Consider the following 16302-nt stretch of genomic DNA (forward strand, 5'->3'; position numbering starts at 1 on the left):
CAGCTTTCGTGTCTTGATGCTTTCCAATACTTCCATTCTTTTGTTGATTCTTCTCATGACTTCGTTGTTTGTTACATGCTCGGTCCATGATATCTTCAGGATTCTTCTATACAGCCACATTTCAAATGATTCCAACTTTTTAGCAGTCGACGCGTTAAGTGTCCATGCTTCTATCCCATAAAGCAGAGTCGAGAAAATATAGCACCTTGCCAGCCTAACTCTCAAGTCCAATTTTAGTTCTCTTGCACAAAGTACCTTTCTCATTTTATTGAAGTTTGTACGTGCTTTCTCTATTCGAACTTTGATTTCTTTGGAGTAATCGTTTGTGTGATTAATTATTGTGCCAAGATAGTGGTAGTTTTCAACTTGTTCTAAAGCACTACCGTTAATTGTCAGGCTTTCACCATTATTTTGGGTTTTTGAAATCCTCATAAATTTGGTTTTCTTGGTGTTTATTGATAATCCATATTCCTCTCCATACTCAACTATCTTGTTCATTAGCTTTTGGAGGTCTCGGAGGTTGTCTGTTATTATGATAGTAATAGCGCGTATCTAATGTTGTTAATTGGTGTTCCATTGACCTTGATTCCTGCTGTTTCTCCCTCAAGAGCTCTTTTTATAATTTCTTCAGAGTATGCATTGAATAGTAGTGGTGACAATACACACCCCTGTCGCACTCCTCTTTTAACTTCGAACTCTTCTGATGTGTGTTCATTAATGCGTACGTGTGCCTGCTGTTTTTTCTTTATTTACTGCCATTTACTGGGTATGGACTTGTAAATATAAATCTTCTGATGGCTTGTCTTGAAAAAGACAAGATATTTCTTACATGACAAAAAATATAGGTCGAAATAAAACATCAGATTGTAGTTGAATAATATCTCAGTTGGAACAGCAGGAAGCAGCGCCCCAAGAACACTAAGCTCTCGGAGGGCCCGTGAGGGACTGACCTGGCTGACCTGAAAATCGCCAATATTTATATGTGCCTTTCGAGCGATAAATAGGGACTTCCAGGTCAAGAGCCAATGGGAAAATTCGAGGCGGGGCGATGCGCATCGAAATGCGCACTAGTCCACAGACTATGGCATTCGATGACATTGCATGCTCTTCAAAAAAAAATAGCCACCAGGATTGTCAATCTTCGTAGAGAGACGGCACTCTAAGAAGTAGAGGCATTAGGTCAGAGGAGAAATGGGCAATAATAATGGTAAGAAATAAAAATGTTACTCCTAAATATGTTAGTATGGATACATAGGATCTGATTGCAACTAAGAGTTTATACTATCATGAAAGTATTTTCTTATGACTTATCCAGTAATCAAGTGATATATGGAATGAATCAACAACAATTTTGATAGAACATACTGTTCCGTCTCCTTATAATTTAGTCAATTTTGTTTTTTATTTTATTATTTTAGATTCATATCAATAGTTCTTTAAAATTGTCTAAATTAGTTTCCAGAAATCTCTTAAAAGAATATAATCCCTATTAGAGAGTAGGTATTTTAACATTTACAGTTACTCGAATCTCGTGGTTATTGTTCGCTACGTATTTGTGTGTTTCTGAGAAGGAAAAGATGAACGATTTTGTGTATTTTACCTTTTTCCCCAAGGTAAAATTTTATAGTTTTTAGAAACGACCTCCCCTCCACTAGGGACTTCTGTTATGCATTTTTGTAGCTTTTTAGGGTTTTTTGTAGTTACTAGCCAGCGAAACAAAATTCATTAAACACGTATAGTAAGCAATAAATAGTTTTATGAAAATTGTCGTCGTATATTACTTTAAATTTGATAAAATAATATTTTATAGCAACTATGTCTCAAGGTAAACTAATCGTAGGTCAAAAAACAATACGTTTATTTTGATCTTTCGATTTCGACTTTTAATTTCGAGTGTCAGATTCATATCGAAAATATAAAATCTATTAAGCTTCAATAATTTTGGAATTTGCGATGATAGATTAAATCGAAGAAAAAAAACTACTGAACATTCTAGCAGTCTTTTTAGATAAGATAATAGTATGATATCTTTTTAATACTCTGAAGTAGGTGCACCTGATAACATCTCATTGTTTTAGTCTTATCGGCAGATGTCTGCAATAATAAAATATAACATTGGTTTAAGCTTTTTTGTATAATCAAACGTAGTTAGCTAAAACGTTGAATCGCCAATTTACTGGTAAATAACCACCTTTTGTTTCAATTAACTTTACATAATGATATTATGACGTGGGGAATTATTAAGTTTACAGTAAATGTGTCATCTGATGTATTTAAATTACATAAGAGAGTTAACGTGTCATCTTCTAGTAACAAAATCGAAAAATGCATTGAATATAACAAACCTCTTCTACTCTTATATCTTCGTATTCTTAGAAAAGACCTTCGACTTGTAGCATTTCTAATTACCCTGTATATGTTAAAACACCGAAAAATATTCCAATATTCTAATATTCCAATAATCTTTCTGCGTCGCTGAGATTGATAATATAAACATTTCTGGTCTGTATATAATAATTGTAATTGCGTTCTTTTGATGTTGATTCTGCCTGTTAGAGATGTTGTGCATCAAATAAACAGGAATCTTTTCGCTGATGTGAGCAAGAGACCGGTTTTGGGAGAATGACATTACGATGGAACTCTAAAGTGTTTGGTTTCATTTTTTAGTCCGGATTTTTCTTTTTCAAATTCGTTATTGTTGTTCGTTATTGGTTTTTTTCATCTGAAATTAATGTAAAGTAAAGTGTAGTAGCAGTTAGTTAGCGAACGGGGAGATTTGGATTTGGAAGAGATAGTTTTAGGAGGTAGTCTTCAAAGCCGGCAATTTTTTTTTAAGTTGAGAGGTGCATTTGTGCTCAAAATGTTATTTGGCAGTTTGCTAGGTTGTTTGGAGTTAATCACCGATTGTTTGTGCTGTGCCTTATCTGAGGATTTGTAATACTTCGTGAATTAGGTCAAGACGGTGAAGCTGAATATAAGGACCTACTTTACTATATGGAAGTGAGGTGGCTCTCTCGCGGAAATGTACTAAATCAAGTATGGACTCTCCAAACTGAAGTCGAAATTTTTATTGTTGATCAAAACAATATTCTCGCAGATAAGTTTAAAAACTCTTCCTGGGTTGCATATCTCGCATATTTATCGGACATTTTTGAGAGCATAAATATATTCAACAAAAAATTGCTAGAAAAGAATATTAACATCATTTCAGCGAAAGAAATAGTCTCAGCGTTTGGATTAAAGCTGCAATATTAGAGAGAGAAAGTAGAACAGAACAAGATAACTTTTTTTCAACGTTAGCTTTGTTTTTGAAAGATTGAGAATATATTACTTTTGCTGGCATCAAGGATACAATTGTAAGACATCTTATCAAACTCAGAAAGCGGTTTTCAGATTACTTTCCAGATCCTGATACACGTACTGTCAGTTGGATTGTAGATCCTTTTAAATGTGAAATTGCTATGATACTAGAAGAACCTTCAAGTTTGGCGGAAGCAATTCTTGAACTTCGATCTAATACTGAAGCACGTTTTCAATTTGAGAGTAAACCAAATCTGTCGTCTTTTTGGATGTCAAAAGCTGCAAAGGCTTTCAAAATTGCACATGAAGGGGTGGTTAAAAAATTGTTGCCATTTGGAACAACATATTTGTGCGAACAAGGCTTTTCCACTCAACGAACATAAAAACGAAGAACAGAAATCGGTTAAAAGCCGAAGACTGTATTCAAATCGCTCTTACATCAAAAAGTCCCAATTTTGAAGCAATTGTATCGAACATGAAACAACACCATTTCTTCAAAACGTAAAGGAAGAATGTTTTCAATTATTCTTTTTTTTTTCTAATTTTTTTCAATTCTAATTTTTGTTTGTACCACCATTATTATTATTATTATTATTATTATTATTTGTTACAGCACGACAAATTGTCAACCCCTTGCCTTAATTGTACACCAATGGGTTTCAATTTGTTATATACAGTTGAGGAAAAAAATTCGCCCCCACAGAAAATATAAGTAAATATAATTTCTTGTTATTTTGTAATTCATATGATATTTTTTCTTGTATTATTAGAGTGTAATAATCATTTCATGCATTTAGCAATATTCCTTAATCACACAAAATAATATCTATTTCACACATTTGATAATATTAAATGATACATGCACATATTATTCTTAAATTCACAGTTTCACTATTCACAGCGATCACACATTTTTTTTTATTTACCAAATGTATTGGTAGAATACTCATAAAAAAAGATACCCCCGATACAATAAAAAGCGGACTTGTATGATGAAAAGGTAAGTTTCCACAGCCAAGGGTAAATGTCAGTACTATCAAGTATTAGTTATTCTTATTCGAAGAATTAAGAATTTTCTTGTTTCAAGTTTAAATTGTAATCCTTATAAAGATTAAAACTTGGTATTACTACAGTTATACAAAAAATACTTCGTAAATATTTTTTTCATAATATTAAATTATAAAGGGCCTGCGTAGCGCAAGCGGTAGGATGCTTGCCTCGCACGCCGGTGGTCCGGAGTTCGAATCCTACCGCCGGCAAGAACAACTAGACATTTTTAAAAATGTCTATAGGCCCCAGGTCGACTCAGCCTGAATAAAATGAGTACCTTGGGTAAAACCAGGGGTAATAATAGGCGGTTGAAGCGTAGCACTGGCCATGTTACCTTTCTTGTATACCGTAGGCCCTAGATATAGCAGACTACCCTGTTATACTCCCAAAGCCGCGCAGCGGTATAAAACGTGAGACTATTATTATTATTATTATTAAATTATATTGTGTCAAATATATCAAGTAAAAGACTCATTAAATATGTAACACAGAGTGCTACTCAAAAGTCCGTTCCCCACTCGTATCTTTTGAACGGTTATACTTATAATAGTGAAATTTGGAGGAAAGTAATAAATAAACGTAGAGTTCTTAACTAGTCATACATGACGTTACAGCTCCACTGTGACAGATAATTTTAAATGGGACCTTATGGCAAGTAATACCTCGTTTGAAAGGTATTAAAAATACCTAATCAGTTATAATAATTTTGTTTGAGTTTAAACTCATTTTGATGAATGAATTAAATAAATACGTTTTTTAAAAGTTGACGTTTTCAATTATCTAATTGCTTTTACGTCCACGCCAACTTTTTTGACAATTAACGTTAGAATATTTATTAATTAAATGCGAAACAACAATTATTTTAATATACCTATTCAATTATACTAATTTTGTTTAGATTTAAGATGATTTTGACGAATAAATTAAATATAAATAAAATTCTAGTTTGGCATTTAATTAATAAAAATTCTAACGTCCGCCTTTGGTTATTTGTCAAAAAAGTTGACGTTTGTCAATTCTCTAGTTATTTTTAGTTTGCAAAAGTGTTTATACCTGAATATTTAGTTTCTGTTTCTGCTTAGTCTAGTCAATTCAAGTTTAGTTAAGTTGTTTTTAGTTAGTTGTTCTTAGTTAATATTTAGTTTAGTTATTGTCTATCGTCTTTTCGTCTTTTTAATGAGAGGTACCCTGATCGCCCTACATCGAGAACTTATGTGAGGAAGCTTCTTCGGAAGTTTAAACAAACAGGTAGTGATGACAAAAAAATTGACATAATTTCAGAAATGGTAGTGAACCCTACTTCTTCTGCAACCCAAGTTGCATCTATCAATGGAATCAGTCAAGACAGTACACCGAGTGTTGGCTGAAAACAAATTTCATCCATACAAATTAAAAATTGTGCACCAACTTTCAGATGATGACCCCGACCGAATTTTGTGAAAATATATCCAAAAAAATTAACCAACAGCCCGATTACATAAAAACAATTTGTTTTACTGACAAAAGTACTTTTTCTCTCAATGGAAATGTTAACAAACACAATGTGAGATATTGGATTAACACAAATCCTGACGTCTTTCGTGAAACAACTCAATTTCCAAAAAAAATAAATGTTTGGGCAGGTATTTTGGGAAACCACATAGTTGGGCCTGTTTTTGTCAATACTAACTTAACCAATTGAACCGTTAATACTTCAAATTCTAAAGGATAATCCAGACGAATTCGGCAACTTGGAAATACCGTTTCAACAAGATCGTGCTCGTGCGCACCATTATGGTGTAGGAAGACGTTACCTAGATGAAGAATATCGTGGTAGATGGATTAGACGACGAGGTACGATAGAATGGCCAGCTCGGTCACCGGACCTCACACCAATAGATTTTTTTTGTGGGGATACTTGAAATTTAAAGTTTACGCTACAGCACCCGACAATATTGACATTTTGAAACAACCATTGACACATTTGAACTAGTAAGACAAGAGTTTAGAAATAGGATGCATTACTGTCAGGAAGTACATGGAGCACATTTCGAACACTTACTATAAGAACTATTTGTTAAATATTTATTAATTAAATGAGAAGCTACAATTTTATTTAATATATTCATCAAAATGAGCTTAAACTCAAACAAAATTATTATCACTGAGTAGGTATTTTCAATACCTTTCAAATCACTTGCCATATAGTCCCATTTAAAATTATCTTTCACAATGGCGCTGTAGCGTCATCTGCCACTATTACGTCAGCTGTTATGACTAGTTAAGAAGTCTACGTCTGTTTATTACCTCCCTCCAAATTTCACTATTACAGCAATAACCGTTCAAAAGATACGAGGGGGAACGGACTTTTGACTAGCACTGTATATTTATGTAATTGGCCCACTACTTTGGTTTATATTTCGTATTTACATAAACTAAGCAACAAAACATTGAAATAACAAAAACATTTTAAAAAGAAAGCGTTTTATTCCTTTGATCAGAAATTTTTTATTCATCAAAAATAAAATCAAAAACAAATTTATATCAGTACGCCAAGTGTAAACTTGAACGTTGAACTCTAGATAGTAGATTGATCCACGTATACGAATTAAAAATTGTAATAGCTTATTGAACATCGTAATTCAAAAACCTGCCGTGTCATTTTCGACGACTACGTGCCGATGCTGGCTCACACTTTTTTTAGAATTAAATTTCCCGTAATGAAATCGACTGACCACAGTGTGTTTAAATTAAAGGTGAACGGAGAATTAGCTTTTTTAGAAAATTCTTAAATATAGTAGGAAAGTAACTTCCCATATAATTATATAGGAGCATTAAGGACACATGAGCTGAATACAATTTAACCTATTATATTGTTTCACCTATTTTTCATTTATTTATTACCAACCCAATAATTTTTCACCCTCAAACCGATCCTACAGTACATTCAACCAAACTGCACTTCTAAACGATTAACGGAATTCGCAGAAAACCTTGCGTTGCAGTAAAAGGCACGGTAAACTGCACTGGTGTTCTACATAATCTTTTTAATTACTAACTTTGTTTAGACTTTACTTGGCGTTTAAGGAAGCTCATCCTGATTCAGCAGTGAGCTATCGTTTTTACTTTCAAATTTTCAAAAAGAGTTTTCCCAATGTAAGCTTTCGTAAGCCTAGAACGGATACCTGTGCTACCTGTGATTTACTGCACATGCAAACAAAAGATCCCACACAGAAAGATGCTCAATTTAAGTTAGAACTTCACCACCGAAAAACTGAAGCAGATGTAGAAGCAATGAGAAAACACCATCAGAATTGTCAGAAACCCACGAGTGACACCATGACAGTTTCTATGGATCTTCAGCAGGTCTTATCATTGCCAACTCTAACTCATAGTCAAATGTATTATATGCGACAGCTTTCCAACTACAACCTTTGTGTTCACCTGGGGGACAATAACACTGGCTTCATGTTTTTGTGGCATGAGAGTATAACAGGACGTGGAGGGAATGGAATTGCGTCGTGTGTGTTGAAAGCATTCACTAATATACGGACACAGAAACGAAAAGTAACAATTTGGAGCGACAACTGTGCCGGACAAAATAAAAATAAAATGTTATTTTTTTTATGGATTTATTTAGTTTCCAAGGGGTATTTCGATGGGATAAATCACAAGTATCTATTATCGGGTCATTCATTTATGAGTTGCTACAGGGATTTCGCCCAAAAAAGCAAAAGAAGTGTGAGGTACCTATGGATTTAGTAAGAATGATGACAACAGCTGTAAAGAAAACACCATTTCTTGTTACATTAATGAACCGTGAGGACTTCCCGATTTTAAAGTTGCTTCTGAAAGTTCAATCAGTACGTCCAAGCTTCAAATTTCAAAAGCTCAATGGATCAACATTTACCGACAAAATCCGGAATTAGTTAAAATACGAGAAACTCTGAATGAATTGGAAACTTACAATTAAAACTATTGCAGAAATGACTCTTCTCTTCCTAACTTGACCTGCCAGAGTAGAATTTTTGAAGAAAAAAAACATTTGAAGACCTATTTGACCTATTTGAAGAAAGAAAATAGAAAATTTTATGAAGACCTATTTAATCCCAATACTCCTTAGAACCTACATGTTTTGTGTTTTTCATTATTACTTACCCCAATATTTTATATTTTTGTGATGGCGCTTAGCATATTCTAAGATTTTATATCTGTTTTATTTTTTTACAATTATTTTACAAAAAGTTCGCAAAATTATTTAATGCACAAAAACATAATTCAGTGGAATAAACCTATGTTTAATTTTGAGAAAGTTATTTCTAATACATACATTCATTGTGGAAGAAAAAAAAATCGATGATTTCGAAATAATGATTTTGGCACTTACCACATTATTTATTTCAAGTCTTCACATGATTTTATCATATGACAATATCATATGAGATTTGTTATGACTCCTCGTTTCTATGATGTTTTAAGAAATTGTGTTTACACTGTTATGTAACGTAAGTTATGACTTATGATATGAGATACAATAAGGTTTTGTTGATTTTTCTTTTTGTTTATGATCATAGAGATATTAGAAACAGTATAGGTAACAACTATTAGATTTTTAAACTATTGTAATGGAAAATAAGTCTTTGCTGGCACTGGCTTCCCAACTTTTAATCATAATACGCCGGCAACGACTGCATACAGCTAACAGTAAGAAAGAACAAGATCAGCGGCCTTTGGGTTCGCAGGTGGCTCTTATGAAGAAATAGTGGACGGGGTAAATCAAATGTAGTGTTTATATTATACCAAATTAAAAATAATTAATAAAGAAACTAAACTAAAATTATGACTAAGAAGACTACAAAACACTAAACTAAGAATAAAATAAGATAAATAAATAATAAAAGAAAAATACGACACAATAGCACAGATGTTATTAGTGGTCTATGGATTAGACAATACGCTTAATATTAATGCAACAAACAAAAAATAAATAAGGGATGTTGTCTCTCGGAACAATATATAATCTATAGAAAAACTAAGGAACCACAAATCCCCAGGCAGCGATGACATCCCAGAGTTATTTAAGCACGGTGGAGAGCAGCTCACCAAGGGGATGCGAGAAATTGTTTGTAAAATTTGTTCCGAGGAGCAAATGCCTGAAGAATGGTGCTTAGGCTTAATTTGCCCATTACACAAAAATGGAAACCAACTGGAATGCAATAATTACCGCGGAATAACTCTCCTAAATACAGCATACAATATATTGTCAAATATTTTGCACGAGAGATTGAAGCCTTATACCGAAACGTTTCTAGGAGAATATCAGGCACGATTCAGGCGTGAACGTTCAACCATTAACCAGATCTGTACACTACGACAGATCCTCGAAAAATCGCAAGAGTTTAACATAGATATGTATCTATGAATGAGTTAGGAATTCCAAAAAACTTGATAAAAGTGACAATGGCGAAGATACTATCAGAAGTAAAAATTCAAAACGACTCGTCAACCCCATTTGAAATACATAGGGAAATGCGCTGGCGTGTCAGCTTTTTAATGTCGCCTTAGAAAAAGTTGTACGAGACGCTAATTTAGATAGCAGGGGAACCATATTTAATAGATCAGTCCAAATTCTAGCATATGCAGACGACGTGGACATTATAACAAGAACCAGGGCGAGAACTGCGGAAATCCTAACCGAGCTAGTAGCAGCAGGAGAACGAATGGGATTACATATAAATCAAAATAAAACCAAATTCATGGCGACTAACACAAACACAAGAGCTGGAAATGTTGACGCAGATTTAATCATCAATGACCAAAACTTCAAAGCAGTCAAAGAGTTCATATATCTAGGGACATCGGTTAACCCCAATAATAACACATCTGAGGAAATAAAAAGGCGAATAATAATTGCAAACAGGTGTTATCATGGTCTATCAAAGTACTTAGCTAACAAACGTCTGTCTCAAAAAACTTGTATAAGGCTGTATAGAACACTGATAGTCCCCGTTTTCAGATATGGATCAGAGGCATGGAGGCTAACTAAAACAGATGAATCCGCTCTATCGATTTTTGAAAGAAAGGTGCTACGCAAGATATTCAGAGCGGTCTGTGAGAACGGAATATGAAGACGTAGATATAACTTTGAACTGCAGAATATCTACAAGCGTACGTTTGGTGGTAAAGATATTACCACTATAATTAAGCGAAACCGCCTGCATAGGGCAGGACATGTAGCCCGGGCCCCTGAATCGAACATGATAAAAAAGATTCTATAGTTCATTCGTTTACCAAATTCCCATCAGTAAACTTGAGCACGTGTTGATATTCGCCGTCTCATTCGTCAAGAGGCTATTAAATATAATTTATTACCTTAAGCGAGACAGATTCTCATGTTACAGATCCCAACTTGCCAGCATTTTAAATTCAAATTGTATCGTGTTGATTTTTAAGTTAATATATTGTGTTATATTTATGTTGTAGTTATTGTTAAGTTATTTACAGGTCGTATTATTTTTTAGAGTTTAGTTTAACTGTGATATAATGATTAAATTTCAAGAAATTCTTACACTAACAGTTTCAAAAGTAAATATTTTTAAAAATCATATGATACATAGGTCGTACATCAGTACGACCCTGTTTGGCTTACACGTGGTTCTATTGACGATTGGGAATTTGTAAAATGAATACCGTTTAACAGCGCAACCCGTGGGAATGAGAAGACGGGGTAGACCAAAGCTAATGTGGATGGACGGGGTAACACAAGATGCCGAGAAGATCGGATTCGGCAACTGGAAAATGCAAGCAAGGGACAGAACAGAATGGCGTAGAAAGCTTGAGAAGGAAGGTCGAGGCCCTCTTAGGGCTGTAGCACCAAGATGATGATGATGATATCTCTCGATAAGGGAATGTCGCTGAATTGACATAAGAATAAGGGGCCATATTTAAATATGTTGGTGTTACCGGTATTATTACTGAAAATCATATGAATTTATCATGCGAAATAGGTACCATCCTATTCTCCTGTGACAAGTTATGCCGAGCCGCATGGCAATGCTTATGACAAAACCATATGACAAATCACACAGTGTAAACATGTAAGTTTCAGTCCATGACCAAATCATATGACAAATCACATGATAAATCATGTAATGTAAAGTCGACTTAAGAAGTAGTCAGAAGTCAGAAGATACAAAACTACAGGTTCGGTCGAATAACCGAAGCAAATCGAAGGGCATTAAGATGCATTATAGTGAAAAATCGACGAGCAAATTATATAAAGCGTTTTATGGAGTGACGTTATTGGAAGACACGTTTCTAGATCATTAGGATTTGGTAATTAGAAAGTAAGTTGTATAGTTGAAAAATTAGTACGAATTGTTTTTAAAAAAATTCATTTTATTAAATACAATGGAGTGATGAGTTCAGATTTGAAGTGTGTGTTGGAGACAGTATGAGTCTGAAGAGAAAAGTTAAATTTCCTGCATCTGTCATGATCTGGGGCAACATGTCGTCTAAAGGTGTGGGAAAGTTACATTTTATCGATAGGATTGTAAACACGGACAAATATTTGAAAATTTTAGAAGAATCTTTTTTACCGATTATGGAACACTGTTTAACATCAGCCGAAGATTTTGTCTTCCAACAGGACGGCGCAGGTTGTCATACCTCAAAAAAGAGTTTAAACTGAATTGAGGACCATGGCATACCACTTCTGGAATGGATTTCTAACAGTCCCGACTTCTCTCCGATAGAGATCTAGCGCGAAATGAAAAAAGCTTTGAGAAAACATCCTGCCAGGTCCGTCAACGAATTGAAGGAAAAATTGCAAGAAATATGGGATTTTTTTACATTAGAATTTTGTCAGAACTTAGTAAAAACTATGCCTCAAAGAATTTTGGATGTCATTAAAAATTAAGGGGATGTAACTCTTTTTTTTTCAAAAATGTTATTCGATGTATTAAAACTACTAAAATTTACTCTGCGCTTTTATTTTTGTTCTCTAAAATTTATTTTCTCATCAAATCTAACGTTGAGCCAACTGATATGGGAAGGGACTCGTATACCCTAATACATTTTAAGATATTGAAAAAAAAATATATAACTACAAACTTACCATAAATTCACAACTTATCCTAGACCAATAATCCGCCATTTTTCTTTTATCACACAACCCTAATTATTAATTACTTTCATGAGCACCAACGATAAAAAATCTCAAATCTGATAGATAAGGCGCCTCTCTAAGGGCGACCGAAGAAATATCCAGCGACTATAAAACTCAAACTAAAAGTGAGTCCCGACTCGAAACGGTGGAGGTAACACCAGATTTTATTGTTCAACCTGACGTAACTAACGATCCACGAAATGCAATGCAATCTCTTCAAAGTGAATACATTATAAAGCAGGTTCGTTAAAAAAGAAACATTGCTGTGGTGGTGGTGGTCCTTTTTGTTTTTGTATGCGTATCAACAGTGCAGCTCCTTCACACCTAACTAAACTAATATACTAGTTCATCGATAAATAATAGTTCCTATTTTTTGTATCATTGTTTTTTGTATCATTCTAATATAAAGGTGAAATGTTCATACAACAAGGAGTTCGACGGGGAGACGTGCTATCTCCTTTGTTGTTTAATATACAGGGTGAGTTTTTAGTGCGACATTGCTCGATAATTCCATTAATGTACAGAATATCCAAAAAAAATATTAAGAAAAAATGTAGGTAATGAGTAATGATATTCTCCAGGCTTGAAAAATATGTCGAATTCTACAGGGTGGTTAATAACTACGTGGAGAAGTAAACATACAATTTCTTTAAATAAGTATATTTTTTCATATTTACATTCCTCTCATAATCCCTGTACTTATGTATTAATATTAACTTTCACACTACTATACAGGGTATGTAACGGGTTATGATCATTTTTATTGCAAAATCGCTATGAGATAAACACACTCTATAAAAAGAAACAATAAATAAATAAAAAAGTATTGTTTAACATATTATGTAAAATGAACCATATTGTTTAACATATTATGTATAATGAATATGTTCTAGTTTTTAAATTATCATCCTCATCATTCTGGTTTTGCAACCCTGCGTGGTTCCTATCCGCCTAAATAATTTCTCTCCAGTCGTCCCTAACAATCGCCTTTCTCCGCCAAGCACGTATATTTCTCATATCTTTATCCATGTTATCAATTAACCTTGTTCTGGGTTTTCCTCTTCTTCTCTGACCAATGGGTCAATCAAGGAGCGTTTTTATAGCTGGGTCATTTTGTTCCATCCGCATTACATGTCCTATCCACCTCAGACTTCCTATCTTAATATGTTTTACGATATCTGGTTCCTGGTATATTCTATAAAGTTCGAAGTTTTATCGTCTTCTCCACACTCCATTGTCATTCACTGCTCCATAGATTCGCCTTAGTACTTTTCTTTCGAAACATCCTAACATGTTTTCATTACTTTTTGTTAGAGTTCAGGTCTCTGAATCATATGTTAGGACTGGGCGTATTATTGTTTTGTAGAGTTTTATTTTTGTATTTCTCGATATAATTGTGATACACAGTGCACCAAACTACTAGGAAGTAAGGCTCATTACACTGATACACTTAATGTCTCGAAGGCACCGTTGCTCAGTGCTGGTATATTATGGGAAATAGGAAAAAAGAAAAGAATAATGGTTCACAAAAAACTGGGCGCCACTGTTTTTAAATATTTGTATCCAAAAAAACCGAAATGGGATGCTCATAATACAAGAAGAAAGACTAAATGCAAGGACCGATATAAATGTCAAAAAAGTAAACTATTGCAGAAAGTTAGCCTCGATTTACAACAAAACAGATTAATATAAGAAAAATAATACCCGCAAAAATTAAATTATGAAATAACTTTGTCAGTTTTTGCAACAGGAAACAGTTACCGGAGTTTGCCACATTTCTTTAAAGTTTCAAAACCAGCTATTTCGAAATTATTTCCAATAAATTGCCCATCGCCTTCTACCACGGTAAATTTAATGCGTATAAAGATTGAGTTGCAATTTCAGAAAGTAAAGAATTGTGTATTCTTCTCTTTGTCTGGTAATACATAAACCGCAGTGTTCTTGTTTTTTTCTAAGCTTCGAAAACTCCACAACCGGGAATCTTCATTTCTTCAGCAATTTTTTTGAACGCTACCTCTCTTACCGGTTTATTTTTATGCTTTTATGTTCTAATTTTAACATCTTCTACTTCATATCTACACTTTGTAATATTCAGATATCGTCATTTCCTATTACATATTTTCATATTGCACTATTTATCCATAGATTCGTCACTGTTATTATCAAGGACCAAAATAGAACCTGTGCCAATCTTTTTGTCATGTATTTTCAACAATCACGTATGGTCATGGTTTGACTACGCAAAGCCTTGTATTTATCCAATTACTTCATTTATAATCGCCGACAAAACACCGCTATATATAGGCGCCCAAATTAGTTTACACCGTATGATAAGACAGCCAAACGTGAAAATAATACCTATTAAAAAAATTTTGAGGGTTACTAGCATCGTGATGTTTAAAGCCTATTCAATATATGGGTCCGCTCGTTGTTCTATCTTTGTGGTATTGTTTAAAAATTAAAATATTATCAAACCACGAAAGGAATCTGAAGATGTCTATTGAGGAAACCAAAATCCAGATTTTTGCTTTAATCTAGAGACGATGCTAAAATATGTAAAGAGAGAAAATGGGGAATCTAAACATTGCATTCCACAACATATCTCCTCATCTAAGCAACAATCCTTGGCGAAATGTTATCCTTTCCAGAAGCTTAATATCATTTTATAACTCGAATTGGTATACGACTATCACAATATGCATAAGAAGATAAAGGAACTCACAACAAAGAAAAGCTACAATATTTTATCGAAAGGACTATGCGATGATAATGGAAATCTACAACTAGACCCCGACAAAATAGTTAGAATCTGGGAAACTTATGTAGAACAACTGTTTAATGATGACCATCTTAGTGGGTATACACTGAGCAATGATGATACTGGCCCTTCTATTCTAAAATCAGAAGTGGAGAATGCTATAAAGGGTCTTAAAAATAACAAAAGACCAGGCAACGATAACGTATACGGGGAAGTATTGAAAATGCTGTGCGAAACAAACAGTCAATTTCTAGACTCACTCGTCAGACTCTTTAACAATATTTATAACAGCTGGGAGTTTCCTGAAGACTGGCTAGAGTCAACTTTTGTTGCCATACCGAAAAAACCAAAAGCAAAGTCTTGTGATCAACATCGGATGATAAGTCTAATTAACCACATTTCGAAGGCATACACCAAGGTTATTTACAACAGAATAAGCAAAAAATGCGAGGATAACATTGGAGATTCGCAGTTTGGGTTTCGGAATTCTCTTGGGACAAGAGAAGCACTTTTTAGTCTACAGGTACTCATCCAGCGCTGCAGAGATATGAACAAAGACGTGTACATATGCTTTATAGACTACGCAAAAGCATTCGATAACGTAAAGCACGAAAAGATAATTGAAGTTCTCCATAAGATCGGAGTCGACTACAGAGACATTCGAACAATAGCGAGTCTCTATTGGGGTCAAACAGCTAAAGTGAAAGTAGGATCTACATTGACCAATAAAATTGAGATCAAGAAAAGGGTACGACAGGGCTGTATCTTGTCTCCTATTCTCTTTAATATATACTCAGAAGAAGTATTTAAGACAGCGCTGGATCAAAGCACAGAAGGCATAAAGATAAATGGAGAAATAATTAATAACATAAGGTATGCTGATGACACTGTGATTCTAGCAAGTAGCATGGAGGAACTGAGTTGCCTAATGAGTAAGATACAAAAAACAAGTGCACAATACGGACTCAGACTAAATATCACAAAAACCAAATGGATGTTAGTAAGCAAAACCCAACAACCACCACAGCAACTGATATTAGACAATGAA

General features: G+C 34.1%; 1 protein-coding gene across 2 annotated transcripts in view; it reads right to left on the reverse strand.

The window, feature by feature from the left end:
* The window catches only part of Cpr (Cytochrome P450 reductase), a 113850-nt gene that overhangs the window by 78737 nt on the left and 18811 nt on the right, over positions 1-16302 (reverse strand). The window contains exon 1 of one of the 2 annotated variants that reach the window (XM_072525082.1): positions 12446-12499. The exons of the other annotated variant lie outside the window; for it this stretch is intronic. Within the exon in view, the coding sequence (XP_072381183.1) occupies positions 12446-12484 (39 nt within the window). The 5' untranslated portion in view covers positions 12485-12499. Of the gene's footprint in view, positions 1-12445; positions 12500-16302 lie in introns of those variants that run through there. 2 annotated transcript variants of the gene reach the window in all.

Source organism: Diabrotica undecimpunctata, chromosome 3, assembly GCF_040954645.1.
Source record: "Diabrotica undecimpunctata isolate CICGRU chromosome 3, icDiaUnde3, whole genome shotgun sequence".
NCBI classification, from domain to species: Eukaryota; Metazoa; Arthropoda; class Insecta; order Coleoptera; family Chrysomelidae; genus Diabrotica; species Diabrotica undecimpunctata.